Raw genomic sequence first — 27,916 nt, 5'->3', positions numbered from 1 at the left:
AAACTGCGTAAAGTGCCTTTATCATCTCGACGGTTTTTCTTGTAGTTTTTATAACGAGTGGACTGGTTGAGGGTGACGCATTATTCCCAAGCATTACGATGAGTGTTTGAGAACACCAATGAAGTTCTTCAAATTGCAGCATGAAGATGTGCATAATGGGCAAGCATTTTCTCACGATTGCCTGAACTAGGCCCGTCTTTTCTGTTTGGGTCGATCGTCTAGAGCGTTTCGACGAGTTTGGGGCAACATGGGTTCCAAGAAACGGGTACTCCTTTACCGTAATTGCCGTATCGACATGTACAACTAGTATTTACTTTGAGTTATTCTTCTATATCGAAAAGGGTATTTTGTTTCCGATGATGTTGTTGAAGGATACAATATTCTGTAGTATATTTGTTTATCGTTCAAATTTGCACAAAATACGTAGAATCCACGTGAAAAAAGGAACGGACCAATATTTTACGGGCGAAAACAATAAAGGTGTGTATTCAGCTAACCAAACTTAAGTAAATGCCTAAGTTGTGCATGACGTTTTTGTCGCCGTAAACAATTTTACTCTCCCACTATCCTATCTGTACGAACGAATGCTCGGCATCACTCACTGTAACAGCATAACTCATTGGAAAAGATGACTGGGGTGGGTGTCCAACACATCTGTGAAAAACGTGACATACAAATAACCCTTTTTACAGCTATTAACCCAATATCTTTCTATGTTAATGATACTCCGTGGTGCTACTGTTGTGATAGCTTTGCCAAGGCTAAAATTTGAACCAACGTAGCTGAATGCCTTTTGTTCTTACCATGATTACTATGACCACGCACTCAAACGGATGCGCATTAACCGCCAACGACCATTCCGCTCCGCGAGGCATTATTTAGAAGAGAGCGAGGTAGGTCTATCCGGAGATTATAATGTAACTGTCGTGTATACTGTGTTAGAGAAACGATGCACACGACTAAGTTTTATTCGCTGCGTAGGCACGGATGTGACAGCGTAACTTAATTGGTGAAATGGTTCATGTGTTCACATATCACATTCTACCCTTCTACCTATCAAAGGCCATCGTCTAGCTGGGAAAATCCGAACAAGCTCAACCTAAAATAGAAATGCAACACCAGGGTCCAAATATGCAGAAAATAACATGGCAAAGGCATTGTACCATGAAAGACACATAGACTACTCAGGTCTTGGGAAATATGGCAGCAACGCCAAATGAGAAAGCGAAGTAGGACACCCATGAGAAAAAGTAGAAAGCACTAGAGAAAAGATTTCGGAAAAGGCAGCATTTCAAAAAGATAGAGAAAAACGAGAGTGAGTCTTTGTCGGCCTACAACAGTAACAGTAGACAAATGGATAAAAGTTTATTAGGTTGATAAATCTCGAAGGACGTTATTGATGAGAAAGGATGTTAGTTATGAGAAATTGGGGTGATTCACAGTGGGGGAGCTGGACGCTACTGAGATGTTCTTCCGATGTTTGTAAGTACGTGAAAAGAGCAGAGCTGGGCCGGGAGTATTAATATAGAGACGACTTGGCAGAAATTGAAGACGAAAAGCTATCCGTAAAACTCTAACGTAAAACTGAGAATTTTTGTCGTCTATCACCCTAAAAATAAGGGTGATAGACGACAAAAACTGTATGCGGGCACATCAGCAGTACGAGGAATAGCGAAGGTTTGAAGCGATTTTTAGGGCGGAACACACTTAAATGTAAAGTAAATTAGCTAAAGGCAAAGAAAAGATACTGTAAGAATTGAAATTATGGACGACAAGGATAAGGACAAAGCGTGAACAAGCGTAGCAGAAGTGCGTTCGCCTCTTTGGCATTTGCGTACACGAATCTTAATTATGTTGAATGAATCATTGGAAAAAAGGAAAAAACATCAACAGAGAGAGTTGAAGTGTCAACTAAAACACGGTTTTGAGCGCATTGCTTACGAACGATAATTCGAAAACCGAGTGGGATGAATCTGTCGCGGAGGCAAATGATAAAAAGGGCAACGAAACGAGCAAAGACAAGAGGCTGGGGGTATAGTTTTCAGAGGTGTCTATGCGGCAAGGGACCGCGCAGAGTAAAGACGATTTGGCAGATGATACAGAGAACAAAGTTAATGTGGCAAAAATGAAGTTATCTCTAAGCGTGCTTTGCAAATAGGTGTTCAGCAGTAACAAAGTAACATCAATGTAGTTTTTTCTTTTTAAATAGCTCTAAGAATAACAAAGCCAACAGAAACGACACTAACAGCGCATGCTACTCATGTGTATACATGTGTGTATACGAGCATGTTTAGGATTCGGTGTGGGAAAATTGTAGCACTTACAACGATTCAGTCAAATAGGATTGAAAATCTAACCGATATGCTCTGACAAAATAATGCACAGCAGAAAAATTCAAGGTACACTTAGACAATTTCGAAATAAGACAGCTCGAAAGTCAATCGTTTTTCGACAATCTCTACTTCGAGAGAAACGAATAAGTATTTCTCTACCTCTAATATCCCATATTGAGATAGTTCAATATATTTTTCTTTGGCACGTTGCTTTTATTCCGAAAGCAATATGTACTAAAAATGTCGCGTTATTACGGGTCAAGAAAACGAGTGGATCTGGTAGAATCCTTCTGATTTTCGTTCGAATTTCGCTTGGTGCGCAGTAACTTCCATATGGTCGTATTCTTTTCTAGCTATCTTTCAATCTTTGTTGTTCATGACATATATACAAATGCATATATTTTAAAAACGCGAAGGAAGCTGAAGCTCTTCTCAATCACTTTGTGAAATCTTGCTCTCCGAGTAAAGAATATTCTATTCAGTTCCATTGCTCAACCGTTGCCCACTCCTTTGGCCTGAGTGGGTTTAGCGCAAGACAAGCCTTTCAGGGCTCGAGGCGGCAAATCGAACCGAATTTATGAGCGAATTGCATTTGTAGAACACTACAACCCAACGGAGATGACAGATAACGATAGATTTTCACCGTTAATAGAATGGTTGAGACTAGTTTTACTATTTATCGTAAAATACTATAGATACCGGTGGGTTGAACCGCTAATCAATACTTGATTGATTTTTACTCCTTGTGCGCCAGTTAGAACAATGGCTTACTACCTATTATATAGAACTGATTCTTTAGGCGACCTTTATTCGATTGGTTAGATTGGAATGATCACTTCTAAATCACATCATCAATGTCGAACTAAGTTTTTGCCTAGTCTCAAAGTTATCTCTAAGCGTGCTTTGCAAACAGGTGTTCTGCAGAAACAAAATAACATCAACATAGTTTTTCTTTTTAAATAGCTTATATAGGTGGTGCGGAATGCACTAGCACGTCGTTCCGAAACAGCGGTCATTGCTGTAATTGCGACATGCGGTGATAAAGCTATGTGTTGTCAAAGGCTCAAAAAACCTCTTCAATTTTCTTTGCCCAGTAAGCTGCGATATCGCCTAGAATTCAAAACGACACCTAGACGAAAAGCAAGCGTGAGCAGATAAGGCTCCCCCGTCTTCCATTTGATTTTTTATGACACTACCATTCAAATGAAACTTTTAGCGGCTACTGCTCGTATCGATAACTAATATTGGCGGTGTTGGAGAAGGTTTTACGTTGGCGATGATCTGTGCAAACTAGATTAAATTTCAAACTGTTGTACATAACGAAAATAATGATTTCAGCTTGGTATGCTTTCGGTTGGGAAAATCACTTCTCTTACGTTTTATTATTGCTGGCAATTTGGCGAAAACTTCTACACTCGAAAGCTTGGTCCATGTCCAACTGTCTGTCTTAGCGGGCTGCGTGACGGCAAAGTAATTTATGTTAAGAGCAGGGCGCAAACCCAGTTTATTTCGTGTTTGGCGCCAGTCGTCTGGGTGCTAAACTAAGATAGTATCGGCCTCAAAGCATATAGTTATCGAAAGTCCAGGCGAATGTCTATTTCAGTGGTCGAAGACAGTGGTCATCTTTCTGTGACCCGAAAATTGATAGCCCAAGTATAAACATATTTTTATGGTGACTCAATCCGCCTCACACCTATAACGAGGTAATCATACGATGTGTAAGTGCACGCCTTCAACTTTGTTCAAAGTTCGCTGAAATCATCAGTGTATCAATAACTAAATCGATTTCCTCTACTTTTTTGCATTTGCCTACAACAAGGTGAATTTTATCGAACGCGTGTTTTATGTAATACTTCGTCACTCAATTTGGACGTTAAGAAAGACGCATGTGTACCATCGCTGCTGTAACTTCAACCGATGTAGTGTGGTTTTAAACTGCTAGACTTAAGGCCACTGGTCCAGCCCCGTTTCGTTGTTTAACATAGCCGTCGCCCAAGTGATTAGATGTGCCGAGATTCACGACCAGTCCTAACGTTAAACATGGCTTCCGGCGACTAGCTACATGCACAAAACGGGTTGTTAGGTCCGGCTTCTCAATGTGTCTCTATCGCAGGTGGTGGGTTGATAGAGTTAAACTGAAACAAAAACTTGCTAGGACGCATGTTACTACGCAATACTTACAAGATAAATACTCTTATATGGGCGAATCAATGCAATATTGCTCTACTGATCGAGACTTTTATTTATCTGTGCATTAGTTATCTGTCGAAAGAGGATAAGATGTCCTTTCTTAGACAACTTCATTTTCTGTAACAACAATCGCTCGGTCGAGAATAATTAGTAAACGTATTCGAAATATACAGCAGATTACTTTCGGTACCCGCTTCTTCTCTGATCATCGTAGCGTGTTCGACTGTGAACACCTATTACACTCTGCGGTGTTACATTATACACTCACAAACTATCCCATGTTCTTTTGTAGTTTTGAAGATCCGTACATTTCCTAGTTAATTTCTCGTCCTTCCAATCGCCAATTCAAATTTGACTTTTTTTGGGGCTCAGCTGATTCGGATTTAACCAGAGATATAAATCAGCCTCTTCAATAGACGTCGTAGTCAAAACTAATATGCATCGATTTCGTTAACATTCAAAAATTCGTGATAAATAATAGCTATTTTTTCAATGGTTTTCAAATTAGCGGCAACATAAAGCCCCGTTTATGATTACCAAGATGCTTGTGAGGGTCGTTTCGTCGAACTTATAGTTGTGTTTGAGATTTACCGTTACTCTTGATCTACTAGAGAATTGTCCTTTTTTTCTGATTTCAGGAAGAGGAGGTACCAGGCGGTGCGGCCATAAGAGCAGCCTCTGGTGCCGGCGCAGTCGGCGTATCAAAGCGTGAGGCGTATAAGGCGCAGTTACACGAAACCCTCGGCTCCATCGACGAAAGCATCGAGATTTCACAGGTTCGTGCACTCGAGCGAACGATCAATACAATCCATCGCACAACCATAGGAAAAGATATCCACCCGATAGCGGTACTGGACGACGGTTTCTCGTGCTAATGACTAACTATGCAATCAGTTGTAATGCGCTCAAACTGTTCTTTGGATAATCAATGTTGCAATGTCTTAATTATTTATTTTTTTCGGTTAACATGCATAATTAATGCCGTCTACTTTTTATGCTATATATAGATTTAATTCATATGTGGGGTAACTAGACAAATGAAGAATTTCTTATTGGGTCAGCTTTGATTTAAATTAGATGCTTATTTTAATGTAAATCTGTGGCCGTTTCTAGACTCTGTTTAATTTCGAATTTAACCTGCGAAGGGTATGATGCTGGCTTTTAGACTAGATTTTTTTCTTGTCTAGTTGCTATGCATAGATTTTAGTCATCATCGAGTCACATAAGACATATGGCCTTGCTTCAGGTTAATAGTTCTTGACCAGTTGACTATTTGCAGGAATACATAAATTCAGCGGTTAGCTATTACAATACACAAAAAATGCACACTACGCGTACGCTTTACGTGGACCAGGACCTTCAAGCTTACAGCGTGTGGGTAATTTAATCATACACTCAGAGAATACTATCTCTTGAGGAGGTCCAGTATCGTGTGTGCTACCTTTTAAACATGGTGGTAGTGAGCGGTGAACAAAGGCATCGCTTTAAATATGTATTCAGTAATTTACCGATGAGCGCTACTTTGCCCAAGTGGAAGCCCACCGACGGACCAGGTTACCGCGGTGTGTGCGCGTGGTGGTGTGATTAAATTTAAGCGCGCTTATGATGTGAGAACGATCATATCAAGTCTCTCTAGGTCGCGCAGACCAGCACTTTCAACCAAACTATTCGACGGCGGATGTTCTCATTAACCCTAAAATTCGTGTTAACGGTAGACTATGTCTGAAACTGGATCATTTCTAAATTAGTTGAATTTAAATGATGATTTTTTTTAATATGTATTAGAAGTACTCTTTTATTTTTCGCACGCGCATCATAGCGCTTTGGCAGATTGTGGATACCTATATACCAGCGTTTGCGTTCTTATATGCAATTTAACTGTGGACCTATGGATTCTCGGAAGTAAATCGATGGTCAACCATGCTTGCCCACCAGGCGCCTTTTCTAGGCCATGAAAGGCTAGGATTACAGATGTAGCACAAACGGCTTCAACCTGCCTATTCCTAATAAATTTCTTGAAGAATATTCGACGTTGATAGATCTTGGATATATCTTTGCTCAATCCTGGAAGCAATTGAGCCCTGGCGATGATGTCTGACATTGTCGTCAGGCGGTCCGACTATCTGCTTTCAATTGTTGCGCGAGCAGCACATGAGTGTCTTGACGAACTCGCGCGCTGCATTATTTGTATTACTTTCGGCAAGTATCTCATAGTAATAGATGCCCTTTGATGTGCATTTAAGATACTATTGTCATCTTACAAACCTACAGGTTTCTCTCCAGGGCGATACCTGGTCCTACTCTGGATTGGCGGTAGACATTATTATCACCAACCTTCGATAAATTTTCAGGGCGCTGTGACCTTCAAGGAACAAAAACTTGATCATTTAAGCATTGACTTTTGAGACTAAAAAACGTGCTTTCTTCTGAACTCATTTCCCTTCAAGTTGTCAATTTCTTTGCAGAACTTTATATATATTAATTGAACTATACCAGTTTATAGTTTAAGCATTAACATTGAATATTAAAGAGGTTTTATTTCCATAACTCGGGCGAGGTCTTGCATTGAAATAGTTTATCCAGTTTGCAACCACACGTCGCTGTATGAATTTACGGACAATTTTAAGTTCTCGAAATAATTTGAAAGTCCAGAAGAATCATTTAAATGTTGGAATAAGCGTTCGTATTGGCAATCGTCTAGTTTTCACGTGTAACTTATGAATGTCTTTACTGAGCGGCCTTTGTTTCGTGGTGCCAGCAGTACCCGCGCGAGTACAAAAAGTAGCTCTTTTTATTCATAAAAATTGTATGGTACTTTTATGTAAGTGGCGGGAATAGAAGCAGCAATCGCATGGTTTCTTTCGACCAGAGTTCTTCCCCTCCAGGTCATCGTGTCAAAATACGTAGTGTAACACCTTTAAACAACGGTTAATCCAAACGAGTTAAAAAGGTACGTTTAAGGATATGCATTAATGGCAACTGGAAATTTCATCAACGCAAGTCCGACTGCATTGAATAGGTATGATATGGCATAGCGCCAATTTTTATAAAAAGGAAATTATTTTATAGTCTGAATTTTGCTATTTTTTGTTTACATATTAGAAAGATAGGAACTGCTAACGTTTCTGTAGTACGCAAACGGCTTCCCAAGCAAAGAGCCTTATAAATTCAGGTTTTTCAAACTTCTCTTGCAAGAGTTTACGGAGGAACTAATATCCCCTAAGCACTTGTTTCAAACTTTGGTTTGTGAAATCTATACCAAACCCTTCAACCAGTTGCGGCATAACCAATATGCATCGCGTTCGAAGTATGTGCTAAAACAAGTTGTGCGAAATTTTAAGCATTACTAGCCCATTACGTCCTCCGTCGCCTTCAAATAATTTAATCATTTTTTTTTGTTATTGCGTTTGTTGGCGACTTATTTTGCTTCTATGCCTATGATTCACGAAGCACAAGCCACCATTGTGGTTTTTCGTCTAAGGAAATGACAGCTTTATGTCAAGTGTTAATTTTTTTGTCATTAGAGGTACTTCTAAATTCAACAATCCTGATCTGGTTTCTGATCTAAATTAACTAACTCGACAAAATTGCTGAATGGTTTTATCATTAATTAAATTGAATTATATAGTTCACGAATTGCTATCAGCAGAATGTTGTTTCCGAAAGTTGGGTTAAACACGAGTTAACAGTGAAGACACCTTCGATATGTAAATATTGAAATTAACACCTTACAACCAATACACGCGAAATGGCCATAGATATCCTGCACCAATTCCAAAGAGAAGCCTGTAACATAATGTTGCAAATTTTGACGCGCGGTATACTTACGTACGGGTTTACTAGGTTCTTCAGCTGGCCAGTCAATAACCCTGCAAACATTTATGTGCTGTTTCTCGCCGGGATCAGACCGGATTAGTGTACGAATTCTTAAACCGTTCTATATTACCAGAGCATAAAAGACGTGGTCATATCCAAAGTTTCACTAAGCCAACATGAACTGTGGTAGACCGTGCGTATAAAGGACAACTGCGGTTCATACTAATCCCTTTGTCAAACTCTACTATATTTTAACATCGATAATATACTGTATTTTGGCCATCTCTTCAAGTGCAGGTAGATACAAACCTTTTATTTGAAACCTATGGCCGTCTAATAAATCGACAAATGTTTTACGCTACATGGTCAACATAAACTTACCTGGACAATGTTGCCCAGCTAATGCTTATAATTTCGCGATATCGCTCTTCGTTCAGTTTACTGTTTGCGTGTTATGACGATATTTCAACCAGCAGATGTCCAGATACTTCGGGGATTTCTAAATACACTTTGAAAGACCCACATGGCACGTCTATCAGGACATGTTGTAGACGCTAGCTAAGTAACTATGTACTGTGAGAAGTATGTTCTCTCAACTTTCCGTATTTTTCGGGGCTAGGAAAGGTGTCTATATATGTTCAAGATATATAACGATATCTCCAATCGGCCTAAATGGCGCGTAGTATGTAGAGACTAGTTACGAAATTTAGTTAGAGCTTTTGTTATACAGACGTTATTTTCTTGAGAGATGGAATTGCAAACTTTAATGACAGATTTTCCATGAAAAAATTCGTGAACCGTTACGTATAGTATAACATGAATCTGGTAAAGCTCACTTAGGCATTCCTGTTTTGTTGACCATCAGCATATTCTTTGTTTCATACTGCTACAGTGATCTAACTAGGTAGACGAGTGTATGGTATGTTACATACAAGAAAAATTCGAGTAATTATTTAACGTGACTTTGTGCTCTTTATTATAGGTACACATAGATACTGAAGGTTCGAGTGTCGGAATCCATAAAAGCAACTCTACTTCATCAGGAAAGGTATGTTGCTCCTTCGATACTGCAGTAAATTGGTATACGCTATATATATATATATATATATATCTTACTTTGCTACTACTTTGATAGATGTAAGATGATAAGCGCTACGTTGAGGTTAATTCGAAACAGGTGTTAGCCTAAGCTTACCCCCAGCCAACGGCGATACTCAAAGCTATGAACGTGTTTTTACGCAACATAGTGCTAGCATTGCAGAGTAGGAATCCGTGTAGCTTTTGTAGTACCGTACAAGTGCTCAGAAAACAAAGCAGGTGAGGACACGCAAGAGTTCGCACGAACACGTCGACAGCCGCTAGAGGCGTGGTAAGAATAAAGGAAGGGGAATGAATATTGAATACTATCATGGCATTGAGGGAAAAGAGAAGCCGATATCGGGAATTGCAAGTATGTGCTGACGAGGCAACAGAGCGAACAAGTTGGTATTTTAGGAAGCACATTTATGCGAGCTAAGCCTTGTCCTTGGGGGTGCTGTCCTAAGAGTCCACGAACGCAAGATTGCGATAGTAAACGCAAAGCAGGAAAGGAGGTTTCAGTAGAGATAGGTGCCATGCTGACATTTTTAGATGTATTTAGAAAACATGTTAAAGATTGAAAAATAAATTAAACAGATGATTATTTAGCAAATTTCTTTAGAAACCACTATTAGGCTGTCCTCTTTCTTTAAATTATTGTAGACCCATTTCAGACATTGTTCTCTTAACAAGAGCTATTCTAAACCATGTCCTTGCTTATCTGCTACTCTCGTAAATATTTCCTACGTATAGTGGTCTGTAGAAAAAAATTCTACTCGTGCCTACCTCATTCACTACTAAAGTCCGATTAATGTCCAGGTTCCTCATCTTTCAACACATCGCCTCAATAAGGCGTAGTATGCACAATTTAATATATACTACCTTATTTTGGATACCAGACCTATTGCAATTATAGTTTCTTGATGCTTTTTTATTTCTAGGTCCGTAAGGGGTCACTGGTTCTGGTGGACAGTACGGAAGGAACAGTTAGCAACGCTAATGGCACCACGACGGCAAATTCGACAAATGTGTGAGGCTCATTAACAACGTACGCGAACGTTATGGCTACTAAAGCAGCTCACTGGACAACAAAGGATACCTTTAATCCATAATCTACCTGTCGTTTTAAAATCTGACAGGCTCGCGAAAAGGGCTGCACCAGTCTCAGGCTGCCGAAACTGAGAGCATTTCTAGCGTCGCTATAGAAACCCTTTCTGAACTGCTAAAACATCTAGACCCATCGAAAGGTGCAGGACTGTTAGCTACATAGAACACAGTCCCCTAAACCGGAAGCACTTGCTTTAAAAGTACCTAGGTGGTGTGTTTTGCAAAACGGCATAAGTAATTTCACTCGTCTTTTCAGGCCATTTCAAGGGTCTTGGCCGTCTCATGTTCTTCAATAACCGCCCTTACTGGCGTACAAAGGTGGCTTCAGGCAAACATCAAACATCATCCCACCACACACCGATATATGACTCAGTAATAAATATTATAAGGCATAGTGAAGCGTTGGAAATTTGCTTCTGCGTAACCTATCAACAGTCAGACGCTATCCGTATGAATCAACTTAAGTCCCGTACGTGACCTCTGATCGAAGCAACGAGTTCTGTAGGCCCCACGATTTCGCCTAACTGGTCATTGTGCACCTGCAAGCGGATGCCAATTAGAGACAACAAATGAAAGAGTAGCATCGCAAGCAATAGTCCAATACGGTTGATGGAAATTATTGCCTTAGGAAGGCTATCTGGTAGAAATATCACAACAATAGAACCTAGATGACAACAAACGCAACAGCTTCTCGAGCTACCTATCTAGTATCTAAATTTGGTCTAAAGAAGAGAAAAAACTATGAAAGACCAAAACTGCAGCACCAGCACTTGCTATGATCTTATCTGTCTAAAGAGGAGACGAACCGCGAACACGTGACTTAGCAGGACCTATTGCTGTACGAATCGCAGTGGTAGATTATTCTTAATGGACATAGAGAAGGATCTATTGTGAATATTTACATCGAGATTTAAACTAAAAGCCTCACAGAGGATTGGAGTAGGCTAAAGTATGTAAGAGAAGGATAATGATTATCTGAGCAGGTAAAGTTATGGGATCTTAAAGCATACACACTCAGTAGCATACTTTCGGAAATCGTCGACGATCGATTTCCTATATATTTATGCTGAAATTAGCATTGTTGAGAAAGCGATAATTGTTTTTTTATTGGAATATTTATTTCGTATTTGCGTGAAAAATATAATGGAGAAAGCCAAAAACTAAACGTCTCCTTTTTTGAGCTAGTCTCGAATTATATATATAGATATATATGCAAATAAGCTTGTCGTGTGTTGAATGATAAGAAGGAAAGAGGAAGAACTGAGACAAATATAGAAAAAAATTGATGGTACCTTGCAATGATGGTGATGATGATGTTAGCATCAATGGATATGGCTGATTTGAATCAAGTGGATGAATGATTATCGGTGTAGTTGTTTTGCAGATAGATTGGTGGTTAGTTAGTTATTTAAGCAACGACTGATCGAGAAGTCACTCGCGAGAGCCAATGATTAAGTTAACGATTTGCAGATGTCACAAAACGTAAAGACCATCGAAAATAGATTATGGGGAGAGAAATGGGAATATGTTTCTGTGTCGGGTCGAGTCTGGTAAATGAGGAACGAAGCGAAGCATAGTCTTGATGGCCCTTTGGTGAACGGAAAACTATCGTACGAGTAGGCTATAAGCAAACGCACGGACGTACAGACTGACAGAAATGTAGCACGATTCTGGAAAGGGCGAAAAAGTGGCAACGAGTGGTAAAGAACGATCGATTGCTTGTTGGTAGCGTCGAACAAGAAACGGACTGCTTAGGCAGAAAGAAGTTTACAGAGCTTCTCGCCGGAAGTTTGCATCGTCATATGTCCGTTACGTGTGAAAGAAGTGGAGGAAAGCAACTACTTCCCCACACAATGAGAGAGAGGCAGCGCCAGCAATAATGAAACAGAAGACGACGGTGAAACAATAATAAAATAGTAATAATTAGCAGCTGAGGTATGTGCTAAAATATATATCTCAGTAAAAAAAACGCCATATATTGATATAAATATAGCAGAGGTCGTGGATAATCATACAAAAAATAACAACAATGTGTTTAATCAGGCACGTGATTTAGCTGCTTGCTATATAGTGTAACATTGCGAATACTATTCTAGGTAGAGATAATAAGAATATAAATGATACGAGAAAAAGTGATATTATATCATATGACTGATAGCGACGGAAATATACCAGTTGAGGAAAACTACTTAAAAAAGAAATTTAAAATTTGCTATGTTAGTAGGAGGGACTTGTTGCATTAGATAGAACAGAAGTAATGGACACCGACTTCTAGCTATACTCAACATATATATATAAATATATACTTGAAACCAACAGCAATAGCAAGAGCAACTTTCTATAGAAACATTCATGATTCGTGAATATCGATAGTATAAAAAGACGTAAGATGAGAACAGTTACGTTGAATGATTGTTTCAAAGCGAAGAGAAGTTATGGCAAATGTTGAATGGAACAGTTTAAGTCTATGACGGACGACGAAGATGATGGTAATAAACCGAATGAAAAATGCGCACGGGCGATGAGTTAATGAGAATAATATAGCTGTGTTATTACTGCTATGCTTCAGCAGCGACTTTTAGCAAGTTTTAGACCGATGTATATATATATATACGGGAAAATGGGGCTATATGGGACAAGAGCCGTCTGGGCCAGTCTGCTTTTTCAAGCAAGGGCACGTTGATTTAAGAATTGGATACTATTCATGTTCCGGAACTTTCAAGATGCACACGGTCAGGAATTTAGTGCTATTTGCATTACTGGATCCTTGTTTGAATAAATCTTGAAAGGTAAAATTATATCGGACAGCTAAGTATTTTTTTCGCATTCTATCGAACCTTAGTTGAACGATAAAGAAAACAAAATAACCAGCTAGAGCTTCTATCGCAGTTTCGCCTGTTTCAAAGCTAGATTATCAAAGATAAACTGAAAGCAAGTAAACTTTCTTTTTATAAAAGTCATTATATTGACCTACATTAAATCACGTTGGGACTATCTGGGCCAGGCTGCATTTTGAGCATTTATGAAACTATGTGCCATCAGTGTTAATTTGAAGAAAAATTTAAATAAGTAAATGGCCTCAAAGCATAGCTGTGCTCTGTGTGAATGCGTAATGTGTGCGTCAAACTGAGGCATCGCCGTTGACAACAACGACATGTGGCATGAGCACGCTTGTTTTTTAAATAAACAGTAACGATTTTAGTGGCACAGCGCATTATTCGGATGAAACAGTATTGTCGACATATACACCACATTGCGCGTAGTCACGATCATAGATCAGAATTAATTGTAAATAACTATATATATTAAATTCACGCATAGTCATGATAGTTATACGGTCTGCTCAAGTTGGATTGAGATACCTATACGTAGATTGTAACTGTTCTTTGTGCCTTCTCAAACCAAACGCGTTGGTAGATGTGCTACTACCTAGACAATTCAAAAATCAGCTCCGCACAGAACTTCAAGTGGGCCTACGGTAGGCAGATCCTCACCTTTGGACTGTTTAACTTGGCGCTTGGTGTTTAACTTGCTTGAGTGTTCAGCAGGTTTAGCCCATATAGCCCCAGTCTTTCCTATATATTTTTTTTATCATTCGTCTTTTTACTATCGCCTGGGAGTCGTAACATTAGTGTGCGAGTCATTTATTGCTAGCTACTAATAAAAATAATTTTTGAATGTACGTGGTTGTTTCTCTCGAGATGCGAACGACAGCATGGATTGAGAGGGTTAAAAATTAGATTCAAATTATCATCTAATATTCACAATGTTAAGGGTTCGATAAGCAGCGCAATGCACTCTTAATGTCAAAGCTGATGACTTTATGCTAAGTATAGCTATAATAGATTTATATTACCATATTTTGAATAGCTCGGAATTTGAGTGGAATTTTTCATTAGCACATTCACCACAAATAACCACAAGGTGCACGCATTATTACCACTAACCGTATTTCTCCCAGCGATTGAATCCCTTTGCCTAATTAAGCACCTAAGTAAAACATTTAGCAGAGTTTTATTAAATGATATTGGTAACTTCACTAATACTATTATATATATATATATATATATATATATATATAAAGATTTTGGCAAATTGTATATAGTATGAATTATTTGATCTGGTCAGCGAATATTTCATACGTCATATCGCCTGGAGGATGCAATAAGAGGCCATAATTAGTCACGTAGTAATTGCAAAAAGCTCTTAGTGAATGTATCAGGGCGTATAAATATCCAATAACAATACATAAGTGGTCAACGAAGTGAGTTCACTAGGGATCTAAAAGACAAACATTGTTTAAGTTTAAGGAAGGAAGCAATACATGATGAAAGTAACGCAATCTCTAGCGTAGACCAATATCCATGATTTGTTTAAAAACTGCGACCACAAGCTAAGGCCGTTTCTACTTTGGTTTTTATGTTTCGAAAAAATCAGCTGTTTGCACCTTCATCGTAATCGCTTCCAAATTTAGTTAAAGTTAAACAAACGAATATCAAAGCAAATAAAAAACACCGTAAAATGTTTGCATCAACGTACAACGGATTTTTCTTATTTTAATTGCACAAAATTACCTAATATATATATGTATATATATATATAACATATATATATATAAGCTGGTACAACAGTGAGCAGTATGTTCAAAGTGGCAACACCTGCCTTTAATAATAATGACAATAATCATACTAACTACCATTCTAACTGGTACTACGATGCATAACGAGTAAATCAAAGACCGAATGTACAATAGCTCATATTCGCAACCAAGTGTTCTTTACCACGATTTTGTTACCCAAGGTTGAGGGTCTTAGATATATACCGATAAGATAAACGTATACTGAGCTTTCGATCCGGAATCACTCCTACTTTTAATCCGGAAAAAGGACTACTTTTTCTATAAAAAATTACGACAACATCCACAGATAGGTCATTATCCACAAACTGCTAATCTCAGCGTTTGGTGACTTGTAGCTTTGAAACCGCATTCTATATTTCGACTGGGAAGCTAGGACCAGGTCTGAGAAGACTCGCATAACGGCTTACGTGTTTAGACGTGTTCTATTACGTTGCATATATACAATAAGTGAATCGCTATGGGCTGCACAACCGGCATGAAGGCGCACTGTTTACTTTCACAATGCATTGTGCTGTTTGCCTGTGACTGCCCGGAACCTTGTAAGTCTACTTTAGTTGATTGTCTTTTACACACAAGGTCTAAATCCCCTAGCATCTTAATCGAAATTCTCGTTAAAAATATTTTTGCCGAGTGTTTTCCAGGTCAACTACCGATTACTAACGTCGTCATGGTACTCTCTTAGATGCTGCTTGAGATTCAACGAATTGCGAAACACATGTCCGCAATGTGAGCAGGACACACTGAGCGTGCAGGATCGTCGGCCTTTGCCGTTCGCGACATGCGTTTGACTTCGGAGCTTTTCGCGGATTCGTTCCTTCTCTCGGATCGTCTCCAAGCTTCCTTTTGCTAGGCCAACGTTTCGAAGGAATTCCATCTGAGCTTCATCAGGCTTTAGGACACCGTTGGTTGCTAGTAATTGGCCGTTATCTCCCCAACGGAGATCACGACGTTGACTACCAGGTGCTTGATCAACTTCGGCTATCTTTTCGCGATATGATCTCTGTTTCTCCATTTCATGCAGCGTACGGCATGCCGAAATGTGCTTCTTGTAACCTTCGAACAGAACGCAGCCACAATAACGACACGTGCTCAGTTTGGTTTTGACGTGCGCATGCAGTTCTTCCCGCCTTTCAAACTTAATTCCGCAATCGTCGAAAACGCAGGTTAGTTCCCGGTCGGGCATGTGACTTTCGACGTGTGACTGATGCTGTTTTGCGTGGTGACGTCGGAATGGTGCCCCGCAAAAATCGCAATAGAAACTAAAATTCATAAGATGTACAGCCGATGCCGCAGAGTTACTGTCACGAACGATACTAGCTTTTGGGAAGAAATTCTTCAGGAGCTTTGGCCGACCTCGTGGCTTGACAACCGGTACGTCGAATGAGGCTCCTGACTGATTAGTAAGAGTGTTCGAGGTTAATGATATCGGTGGACGATGAAGTTCATTCTGTGTTTGCTCATTAATGGTGCTAACACGAGGCAAATTCGACCGCAAAATAAATGTTGTCGTTGCTTGTTGTGACGCCTTGTCATTCACGTTGAGATTTAGACCTTTAATGGCCTTAACTAATACCTTATTATTAGAATTAATCAAAAGAACGGGATCTTTTTTGGCAAACGACTCCGAACAACCCAAGGTAGGCAATAAACCTTTACAGTTTTTCCGGTGCACCTGAGTATCTGAAGGATCGCCCCATACGATCCAGTCGCATGTTACGCAGTAGCAACTGACAGCATGCTGGAGCCACATGTGCTCTTCAAGATCAGCCTGCTCGCTAAACGAACTTTGACAACCTTCGATTGCGCAGTGAAACGGCTCTCCGAGCATTTCGTAATGCATATGCCTCTCTCGATGTCTCGTGAAGCGTTCAACGTGTGTACACATCCCACTAGTGCGAGTTCGCCAGTTGAATTCAGCCTGACAGAACTCGCAAGAAATATGTGGTTGACCCAGTTGATCTTTAAGGGCATCTTTACGCTCTTGTGATTCCCATTGTTCGACACCCCCAGCTACAACACATTGTCGATGTAGCTCCATATGAACACCTAAACGTTGCCGGCTACCGAAGACGTAATTGCGGCATTGAGGATAGACGCAATTGAGCGCGTTAGGTCTATGTCGTCGCTCATGCTGATCCCGTCGTGCTGAGTGAGATTCCCCGGACCTATGGTACAGCACGCCGTTCATAACACGGAGATCCCGAAAGACAATATCACACACAGAACACCTGCAAGGTTGAATATTTCTCAGTTTGTGAGTTGCAAACACATCTTTGTAATGAAACAAGAGGCTTTCACTGCTCAGTGGTTGATCCCTAACCTATGATCTCATTAAATCTGTACAGTATACAACGTTAGTATATGTAAATTGTTCTGTAAAAACATTTCTAAAGAAAGAGTAATAAAAAATTTAACATCTGAGTAATGCGAAATTACGCAATTTTTTTTTCAGACAAAATTGAAGCTTTCGCTACGTACCTAGATGAGATCGGTCCTTTACCGCCTTTAAATTCGTGAACCGAAAGATGACGTTGTAAATCATCTGCGGAGTAATATTTTTGATCGCAAAAAGGACAGTCATGGACCTGCATTTGTGAAGTGTCTTTTGGCGCCAATTTTGATCTGCTCATATTACATGGGTCGGGACCATTGCACGACAATGACTCAGTTAATGAAAAGGGTGAATTTATTGAGTCCTCATCTGACGAGCTGCTAGAACTGGTAGAAGACGCTTCCTGTTGATCTTCTATCTCTTCATCCTGCAGAGCGCTCAGCCGGTTAACGAAGCGCGCCGTCTTGAAAAAGTCTGACTCGCTAAGGTAGTTCTCCTGCTGCCTCAGTAGGGTCATCCTGGGGTCGCATGAGACACATGAGCAGGTCGTTCTATCAGTCACTTCCTCAAGCATCTCTGGCCGAAAGTCTGGGTACTGATTGAAGAAATATGCCGCTTCACCGCTATATTCAATGTTAGTACACTCAACTAAATCTTCCGTATCACTTTCGGCTGCGCAATCGGCACTGGTGTTCTCACGACGGGTCCACTTGCTTGGAATAACCGGACGGAGTGCTTTGCCTTTCCTTTTCCTCCCACAACTTACTCCTTTGTAAGCGTTGGCTGAGAACCGAGCGTCAGTTCCGCGTAAATTCATATCGTCGTTGGCAATACGCTCATTGCGTTTAACACCATACGAGTCCAATTTTACGAAGTCTATTTTTAAACCTCGAGTCGTTCGCCTTTCCGAAACCCCCTTAGTATGTCGAGCTAAGCTGCCGACCGATGCAGCTGTTAAATCTCTCGAACGGCTGACGGAGTGAATCTTTTTTTTAGAAACTCCCTTATCTAGCGATTTGTTTCTGCTAGATTCAACTTGATCATGAGTCCTTTGCACTATGCCGTTGAGTACCTCCATACAAGTTTCCAATATATCATTATCGTCTTCATAAACTGCCGATTGTTGCTGACAGAATTGTTCGTCAATGATCATTTCACAAAATTGTGCACCTGGATTATCGGTCAAAAACGTTTCCGCTCTTTTGAGATCATGTGAAGACGCGCTTGAAACAAAGTCAAGAGAACCGTCGTTTGCTTTAAATACGAAATGCTTTTCAATAATAATATCCGTCTTCGAACATTTGCCGGCTTTGTCTGTTGTAGCTTTAACTACAAACATAACCTCATCTTCTTCCGCAGGTTCTGCTTTGGCAATAGCTGCTTGGTGCTGAATCTCATGCAACACGGGCAGGTCGACAATTTCTCCAGATCCAGCTGCACTATCGAAAACGGTACATGTTCCCTCGTCTGTGCCAACATCTGAGGCCACTTCGACTTCCTCGAACTTCGCTGTTCTACTGGAATGGGTCGTTTCCATGTCTTCTATTTGAAAATTCATATCGTCTATCGTTTCCATAGGAGAGCCCTTCAATTCGGATTGTGGCGTGTGATTTGGGAATAGATTGCTTTTGACTGTAGAACGTTGCCAAAGTTTAGCTAAGCTTTCTGCATATTTTTTCTCAATTAAGTCTTGTACCACACTTTCAATAATTGAAGTCCCACTTGCGTCATGGTCATATTCACAATAGGTATGGTCATGCCGTGTGTATTTTTCACGGATTATTGCAGGAAGGCTTCGACAGAGTGCGTGTTGAATGCAAAGACGACACCTGAAACATGGTGAAGTCTGTTAAAAAGCTGGTGAAATCTAGTTTGCAAACGGGTATCGAATAAACGACAGACTTTCGAGCTGACGCTACGCAAACCAATAAACTATCTTCTACATAAACTGATAGATATTGAAACATTGTATGCTTAGGTCAATGTTTAATTTTCATATGCCGTTTAGGGTTAGGGGCACAAATAAAAGGCTTGTATACCTTTCGATGTCATCTGCGCATGCAATTGTGGCTCGATCCCCGTGAACTTCCTCTTTCGATGGCCACCACCAACGGGCTTCCTGGATCAATGGTGCCAGTACGCAATCCGGCTGTGCTTGTAACAGCAAAGCAAAGCGAGGACATTCTTCCGCTAGCATAGATGATGTGATATCGTCTGCTTGAAGGGGTCTCTCCGTATTCAGATGAACCCTGGGATTGAGCAATGACCTCGGCGGTGGAGCTGAAACCACTATCACAGCGGGCTCATCCTGACAAATACAAACAACGTATATATTAGAGTAGTGAAACAATTTTCCTTTCGAATTCTATTCAGGAACGTTGGAACCTGAATGGAATCGGACTAGAGGTTCATATAGAACTGTATGTTCAGCAAAAACGAGTCAACTTTATGGAGCTTTCATTTGGGCTGTACCATTATCATCGATTTCATCACTGTTTTATTATTGTGGGATCGGCACATGACGTAAGCTTTGATAAACACTAGACTAAGAATAAGGTAAGACTGTTTAATTGTTCCCGATGCACAACTTTTACATATTCGTTCGATAAGCAGATGATGTATTAATCCAGGAGGATAAGGACAAACTCCTTTTTTTCTTTGTTTCTTTGTTCTTCTTTTTTTTTTTCTTTGTTTCTTCCTTTGTTCGCTGTTAAATAAAATGGTAGCTTAGGAACAAAGAAAAAAATTGGTACAACAAAAAATGTTGTGTTTACCTGAGATGGCTCGTTTTCGCCGCCACCCAAAATCTGGTCATCAGTCGCAGCGAAATCATCCGAGTAAGTTTCGTCGTGGTCTTCAACTTCAAACGCATCTGGCTCGGGTTCTGGCGAGGAAGACCCATTGTCCCAAGTGTCCCCGTTCGTGTATGCCGCTTCGCACGTAGCTAGCATCACTGGCGGGCTGGGCTTCGTTGAACAACTCATTAAACTACGAACAAACATAATGAATAAATAAGGGTGTCATAAACTTCTCATGCTTAGTAAAATTACGACAAAATCGAAAAAAATGAGGAGCTTATTGATTGGTTATCAATATAATAATACTTTTTTATATATAATATATATCAATATAATACACAACAATATTCTAAACTTGTAATAATAGACGGGATTAGTATACGCCAAGAAAGCATAGCGGTCTCTCGATAAAAAAAGGAGCAGAAACACTTTTATTATGTTTTTATTTTAGTAGGAAGTACTCACCGTTCTTGACTGCGCACGCTACCGCCATGATAGGTAAATCATTTCCCTCGAGTACCCTTTTCAAAGCAACGTATTAGTATAGCTGAAACGTAAACATTGCAGAGTAGGAAAAAGAAAAATGCCTTCTGTTACAACAGACAGCAAAGTAGAATAATAATAAGGAAGTTGAGAACTTCGTTTGAAAACCCCATTGACTTCACACCTTACCAGTAAGCAACAGCCAAGCAATAGAACCAACAACAAATCGGCTTTCCGTATATCCATTTAACACAAAAGAATTAGAGGACAGCCGTACAGTCTGATTTGAAGTTTGATTTCTAGCTTGAAGCTTATTAATGATACGATGCACTATTACAATACATTTCATGAGTCGGCTAATACGCTTCGACTTGTTAAACCTATTCAATTGTTGGTTGTTCGGAAATGCATTTCTCTAAATGCATACAACATACCATAATGCGTACGTCTCACAATAAAAGGAAACGTTTTAAATTCATATAACACGCCTCCTTAAGTCAACGATCTAGAACAGTCGATATTGGAACTAATGGTGCATTAACGAGCAGCTACCTAGTTTACCTAACTAAATTTCAGTCTTTAGACTTGATATTTTTTTTATAAATTACCGAATATTTTAGGTAAACCATCCTCACGGCAAGTTTAATTATATCTGGCTCTTCTAATCAAATTGTTTACTGCAGCATTATTTTTTCAGGGTAGCAACTTCATCGTAAGCGCGAAAATACGTGAATGGTTTCTGTATCCACCTCTCTCCCCTGACAATATCCCATAAAGTTTGTAATATCCGTGCACAAGAAAAGAAATACGAAATACTCGAACCTTGGGTATACAATGCTAATAAGCCGATGCCTTAGAAGTGCCTAAGACAGTTTACGAATATACTTACTATTTTCGCACAAGTTATTGAGACGATTGCGAATGGATAGTTTAGGGTTTGAATGCCATAGAGCTCGTTGATATCACTGTTATTACCGACATAACGGAAGGGAAATCTATCCAACCAAGGGTAGTTAATTCTGGAGCGATATTTCAAAGTGGCCCAACAGATTGGGTGGGGCGTTCGTTTTCAAGTAATTGTGCCCCATCTGCGACGATCATGTTTACTTTCTTATCTATGGCTAATTGCAACGTATGCAATAAGGCGCAAGATTCGACGGTTTTGAATGTGCCGATAGCGTTGCGACAGCAGTAATATTAGACATACAGGACAATGCGATAATTGCAATAATCTAATTTGTTCCAATGAATCAAACAGGTGAAATGGCACTAACACCAGCCATTGCTAATGACGCCTCATCATTTGGGCCTGTTATTTAACGCAATGAAACACGGCCTACTTGAACTATTCAAAACGTATGATGAACACGAGCCGTCACGATATCCGGAAAGAAGGCCAAGCTAAATATCGCCCCTTAATGCGTAAGAGTGGAGTAGATATGTTTTATAAACACAGACTATACCCGAACTTTATATAGAAGCTCCTGGCTATAATATTTATTTTTTAGGGAAAAACGAAATTACGTCACAGCGTCGGCTATTGAAATCGTGCTCGAAAATATCTGTCGTATATAAACATATATGTAGATATATATGATGATATGAAACGTACATGTGATTACATAGTCATAACATGAGCAATAACATCAATGATGATCTATGTTACCGTTATTTGATACGTGAGCTTTTTTTTGCAATTTGGATAAGGAAACAAAATACGACAGGATATGTCAATTATTTCTATTCTGTAAAGCTAAGCGGAAGATTTCTTTACTTACATCGATTTGTTTTGAAACTACAGATACAGCCCATTTTTTTTTCTTAGCCTATTTTCATCTACGGATTAGGTTATGCAATTCACGGCATTACACAATTATACTGACTATACTTCTTGTGATGCCAGTAAAATTTGCATTCCTTTAAAATTCCCAGCCACGAAGCTTGTCGAAATAATGATGTAGCGAGCAACAACAAATGCCTGTTGTGATAATATAATGTTATAACACTAATAGCAATATTTTTGTTAAACAATATTACGCTAAATTACATTAATGAATGTATTGTTTTATATGCTTATGCCTCTATTTTTTGTTTTTTTTCGTCATAATTCCAATATGTTCTTTGCTTCTCATTGGAACGATCTGCACGTTTTTGTTAATAGACAAATACATTGATGGTATTTTAGAGCTTTTTAGAGCTTTTTTTAGCTTTGTATTATTGAAATGGGACGTTATAAAAAAAACCCATTTGGAAATTACCCAACGCATGAGCCGAAGTTTGATTTTACCTTTTGTAAATGAAAACTTCTTTTACGTTAAAGCACTACTACTGGTTCGCCGAACTGCTTTGCCTTTGTACAATTCAGCTTTTGCAGACGATGATTTTTGGATATAACCATCTGTTTGTACGTGGTACACTATAATAACACACACACACATACACATATACATGCACTGGTGCAGTAGTGGACATTTCAAGGCAAATAGTAAACTGCTATGCTAACCAGAAGCAATAGCAGTTCTAAGTAAGTAATTTAATATTTATCGATACTCTAATTACAAAAAAATACAGCATGTCTAGAATGTTCACACTGTTCTTCAAACCTTCACATTGATTTGTAGTGTTTATATACCTCGCTGGCCATGTAAATTAGTTATGTAATTCTATGTTCTAAAAATCAAAACTTTTAGAAGTTGTTAGAACATTCCAACGTTCTATAACATATTCTATTCAGCTCTTTTACACTGCGCGATTCGACACAAAGCGAATGTAGTAGCGCTTCACGTAATCACCGCGTTCCAGCGTCAGAAGCACCATGCCAGCTGAAGAAAGGAATACAAGGGAACGAATTTCTATGTATACAAAAAAGTATTGCAATAAGCTTTTTTTCGCGCGACGTTTACTGTTTACTTAGCCGACTACCCTATTTCAAACCAACAGCATATACAAGATGTTCTAGTGGTACTGGCTTCGTACAAGATCCATCAAATCCACCTACGGTATTAAACGCCAACGGTAGCAGAAGGTCAAACAGATACAGAAATATCTACACAAACTGTATGTGTATATAGATATTTATCTCTTACGCTTATAAACTATACTACTGTTTAGATAAAATCTGTATCTAAAGTAAATGCCAGACTGTAGAGGATCATTACGTAAGTTTAAGAGATGTCAATGATGAGTTTTTCGCTAACATCGGACTGAACTGGATTGGTGCTCTCCGAATAAGCACGAACAGGACTACCCATTTTCTTGCAGTTAACTGCCCGGGTATAAGAGAGTGAAATTCAGCTGATGCGCTCAGCTGTTTTATTTCAACTCTTAATATGAAACTTATATTCGGCTATACACAGTGGTACATCAAAGATCAACTTACCAAGCGATATCCACTTTGCGTTTGATAGTTTCCAACTAGATTGAATTTGAACTTCTTTTTTTAGCTCTTCGCACTCTGCCTTGTGGGGAGAGAGAATGGATAGTGGGGGTCCCTGATCTTCTGTAGCAAACCTCGGAAGCTGCACGCTGATGCCGTCGGAAGTTGATACGGCTGGTATATAATGGCGCAATTAAGTTTGCAAATTTCACATCGACTTACCAATTAAATATTTTGGCAATTTATGCAATTTCATGAGATCGACAATTACCAACAATCAAACCTGAATGAGAATCGAAATATAACTCTTGCGTGTAGCTTTTTTGAAATCTCGCTAATCAACGGAAAGTTTCGCTAATCTTCGGAAACTTTCAGACGCCTTCAAGATCTGAGAACAAGCTGCTGGCAATTCATGTAAAACCACAGCCGAAGTTGTGTTCGAATAGCTTGTTATGATAATATACTGGTTTTGTTATCGAATTTCTAAACTATGATCAGTGACCGGGAGTGATGCTTTGTGCGTGATTGTTTTGTTAAGAGGCGAAGCACAACGAACAGTGCCAGCTTTTGGCAGCTTAGTGAACATAATCGTCCTGTCGACAGTGGAACTAAGGCGGATATGCCTTACGCCAATCAGCCACGGGTTACAATTACAGATATGACGAATGAAAATGTAAAGTTCGTCCTTGAAGACACAGATCTTAGGTAAGCTTGAACTTTTGTTTCTGCAATGCCGAACACATCGGGTTAAATGTTTTTATTCAAGTTATAACGGGGGCCTGATGATTAGTCGTTGTAGATAAGGCAATCGAGTAAAATTAATCGTAACTCTATTTTTGATTTACAGCTTAGCAAATTGATCGAACAACAATCTCAACATTTAGACTTATATCCAGATTTGGTATTCAGTCAACTGTATTATATGAAAAAGTTCTCACATGGAAAAACAAGCACTTAGAGTATACTTGCAAGTGGCAAATACTTCTAGATAATTGCAGAATCAAGAAAGCTATGCTAACCTATGAAAGATCAGCCAATTTAATCTGATATTTTTTTGCTTTGATCGAACAGCGTGGCAAACAGTTTACGTCGAGTTATGATCGCAGAAACTCCTACAATGGCCATTGATTGGGTCCAGCTCGAAGCTAACTCTTCTGTGCTTCATGACGAATTTATAGCGCATCGGCTTGGCCTTATTCCGCTTACTTCAGAAGAAATCGTCGAACACATGCAGTATAACAGGTGAGGGTGAATTTTTCCTTTTTCTAATACTTGTTCGTGCAAATGTAGTCGCCCGTAAGAATAAATGATGACGATGCTATATCACTAACGTTAAATATATATACCCACATCGAATAATATGCAAGAAGTAGCGAGAATACGTCTGTTGCTCCGAGCAAAAATTATAGACGCCTCAGAAGTAACTGTAAGTGCTATTTATGTCTATTTTTTACTGAAACAAGGCAGTCTTACGCATATTCAAAAGCATAAAGGAGTCCTAGCCCGTCTATTATGTTTTTTGTGCAGCTAATTTAAACTGACTTTTGATTAAATTTGACAGGTAAGTTAGCTGGTAACTAACAGACATGCACCGTTTTTTATACTAGACATTTTTTTGTTTAATAGTAGTCTCAAGTTATTAGAGATCATAAGCTGAATATCTTAAACTATCTTCTTTTAAAACGAAATTCAGAACAAAGATTCATTTCAGTAAGTTCTTCAGAAATAATCTGTGCTATAGTTACAGTTCATTATTATCCCAACAGACATAGGAAATTTTTCAAATTCTCTAATATTAGAGTTCCTCAATTTTTCGAGATCGAGACCACTAGAAAAAAGAAGAAGGTTGCAAATCAATTCGATGTTTAAGAAAAACGTTTTCGTTATACAGTAGACGGCAAAATTTATATTTCAAGGCAAAACTTGTAAATCATCGAGAAGCGATATACTTACTTTAAAAATAATCAAAATTCGGCTCCGAATTATTACGCTGCATCTCTCTTAAATTACGGATTTAAAAAAGGTTGATATTAGAAAGACTTTTATGGAGAAGTCGAATTTAACTTTTCAGTAAAATGTTTTGTTTTAAAACAGGTAAAATGTTTATTCTCTTATGTATCACTTGTGGTTAACATTATGTAAAAATATTAAATAGACTTTTACATATTTTCCGCGGTGACTATATTCAGCATAGCACTCATTGCGTTGAAAGACCGAAGGAAATTTCCTTAAAGACTATGGCTTGCTATAGCTTCTCTAATCTTAGCAGTTCGAGCAAAACCCTTAGAAGGTCTAGCTTTTTAAAACTTATATTAATAAAATAATAATGTACATTTCCATTGTGTTTTGGATGTTTTTCGCAATAGGGACTGCTCATGTGTGGACTTCTGCACTGAATGCAGCGTGGAGTTCCTACTCGATGTGAAGTGTACAGATGACGCTACCCGACACGTAACAACGGCAGATCTGAAAAGTGCCGACGCCCGTTGTGTTCCGGTGACCTCACGACGACGGGATGATTCAGCTGATTATGGACAGGAAGAAGGTGCGCAAAGAGAGCTTTGACCCAACTATTTTTAGAAAATGAACTGTTCCCATCTAACTCCATGTATCTGAAATAATTGAGATCTTTCATGGATTGTACATTGTTAACAAAAATGATCCAGAAAGAATTTATTGTTTAATTTAAAATAAATTTAAACACCTATATTGAAAACTTTTCTTTTTATATCCTCAAATTTCTATCCAATCTTTTGCTTTGCATATTTTTTGAATCCCACTATTAAATTCCTATAGGACAGCTTTTCGTCACTACCCTGCAAAGTGACGTAGACGACCTTTGCCGGTTTTTTCTCAGAACATTTGCTGTTGTAAGCGTTTCGCCAACTGCGCTGGTACTAGAATTGCTTGAAAATAAATTGTGGCGTTCATACTGATTTCTATTTTTCTCTTATAATTATGCAATTTAGATATCCTTATTGTCAAGCTTCGAAAAGGCCAAGAGGTGAAGGCCACATGTTATGCTCGCAAAGGTTTCGGTAAAGAGCACGCCAAATGGAATCCCACGTGCGGAGTTGCGTTCGAGTACGACCCAGATAACCGCTTCCGTCATACGACGTACCCAAAACCAGATGAGTGGCCCCGTTCGGAATACTCCGAGATTCCAGAGGATGAAAACACCTGTTAGCATAACAACTACTTACTCTACCACTGCAGAAATATTTGTGAAAGACAGCATGTCGAAATAGATAAAGTTTCTCATGAGAGTTTTCCGAAATGAAGAAACGTTTGCTCCTCTTTTGTGCTTCTTTCATCTTTTTTCACATAATTAGTAGTTTTCACTCATAGTTCGCCTTCGTGCAATTTACACTGGCTATATTGTTTTTCTTTCGTTGCAGCCCAGGCCGAATATGATCCTGAAGGAAAACCGTCAAAGTTTTTCTTCAACGTCGAGTCATCTGGCGCACTAAAACCCGAAACGATCGTGATGAGCGGGGTAAAACAGCTAAAGAAAAAACTATCTGATTTGCTTACTCAGCTAGTTCAGGAAGCACCAGCTGCTGATCCACTCAACATTGTTTAGATTATCATACACTTGTTCCTGATAAGACAAGAGGCTGGCTGTGCTAGCCTTCGTTTATTATAGATATATATTCAAATGTAAAACAATGTAGGCAAGACCTTACGGGTAAAGGGCTTGTGTTCTGTTTACAAATTTCATGTATATGTGAGAATATTCATAATATAGACGGGTATTAACATGCA

The 27,916-nt window shown here is 39.1% G+C and overlaps 3 protein-coding genes across 6 annotated transcripts in view; 2 read left to right on the top strand and 1 right to left on the bottom strand.

Moving 5' to 3' along the window:
- The window catches only part of Hyccin (PI4KA lipid kinase complex subunit hyccin), a 32,704-nt gene extending 19,642 nt beyond the window's left edge, over positions 1-13,062 (top strand). Inside the window, exons 3-5 of the mRNA XM_022841499.2 lie at positions 5,162-5,299; positions 9,322-9,387; positions 10,358-13,062. Coding sequence (XP_022697234.1) covers positions 5,162-5,299; positions 9,322-9,387; positions 10,358-10,450 — 297 coding nt within the window. The 3' untranslated portion in view covers positions 10,451-13,062. The remainder of the gene's footprint in view (positions 1-5,161; positions 5,300-9,321; positions 9,388-10,357) is intronic.
- Positions 13,063-15,045: 1,983 nt separating this feature from the next.
- LOC111265078 (uncharacterized) lies at positions 15,046-24,448 on the bottom strand. 4 transcript variants are annotated; one of them, XM_086970350.1, is made up of 7 exons: positions 24,155-24,448; positions 23,063-23,597; positions 20,758-20,839; positions 20,269-20,482; positions 19,534-19,802; positions 17,641-19,323; positions 15,046-17,390 (listed from the first exon to the last, which is right to left on the bottom strand). In XM_086970350.1, the coding sequence occupies exons 4-7, from the start codon at positions 20,476-20,478 to the stop codon at positions 15,809-15,811; spliced, it is 3,744 nt and encodes a 1,247-aa protein (XP_086826476.1). In that variant the 5' UTR covers positions 20,479-20,482; positions 20,758-20,839; positions 23,063-23,597; positions 24,155-24,448; the 3' UTR covers positions 15,046-15,808. The 4 variants fall into 4 exon arrangements, with proteins under 4 accessions (XP_086826476.1, XP_022697184.1, XP_022697194.1 ...); XM_022841449.2 differs by lacking the exon at positions 23,063-23,597; XM_022841459.2 differs by lacking the exon at positions 24,155-24,448 and having other exon boundaries at positions 23,063-24,056.
- A 130-nt stretch (positions 24,449-24,578) lies between these two features.
- On the top strand, positions 24,579-27,910 carry Polr2C (RNA polymerase III subunit RpII33). The gene is made up of 5 exons (XM_022841529.2): positions 24,579-24,856; positions 25,223-25,393; positions 26,518-26,696; positions 27,121-27,333; positions 27,550-27,910. Exons 1-5 carry the CDS (start codon positions 24,771-24,773, stop codon positions 27,732-27,734), a joined length of 834 nt encoding a protein of 277 aa, XP_022697264.1. The 5' UTR covers positions 24,579-24,770; the 3' UTR covers positions 27,735-27,910.
- Positions 27,911-27,916: the final 6 nt, after the last annotated feature.

This window comes from Varroa jacobsoni, unplaced genomic scaffold (assembly GCF_002532875.2).
Source record: "Varroa jacobsoni isolate VJ856 unplaced genomic scaffold, vjacob_1.0 scaffold_101, whole genome shotgun sequence".
In the NCBI taxonomy this organism is placed as follows: domain Eukaryota; kingdom Metazoa; phylum Arthropoda; class Arachnida; order Mesostigmata; family Varroidae; genus Varroa; species Varroa jacobsoni.
The sequence above is the reverse complement of the archived record's forward strand: the minus strand, read 5'-3'. Positions and strand labels throughout refer to the sequence as shown.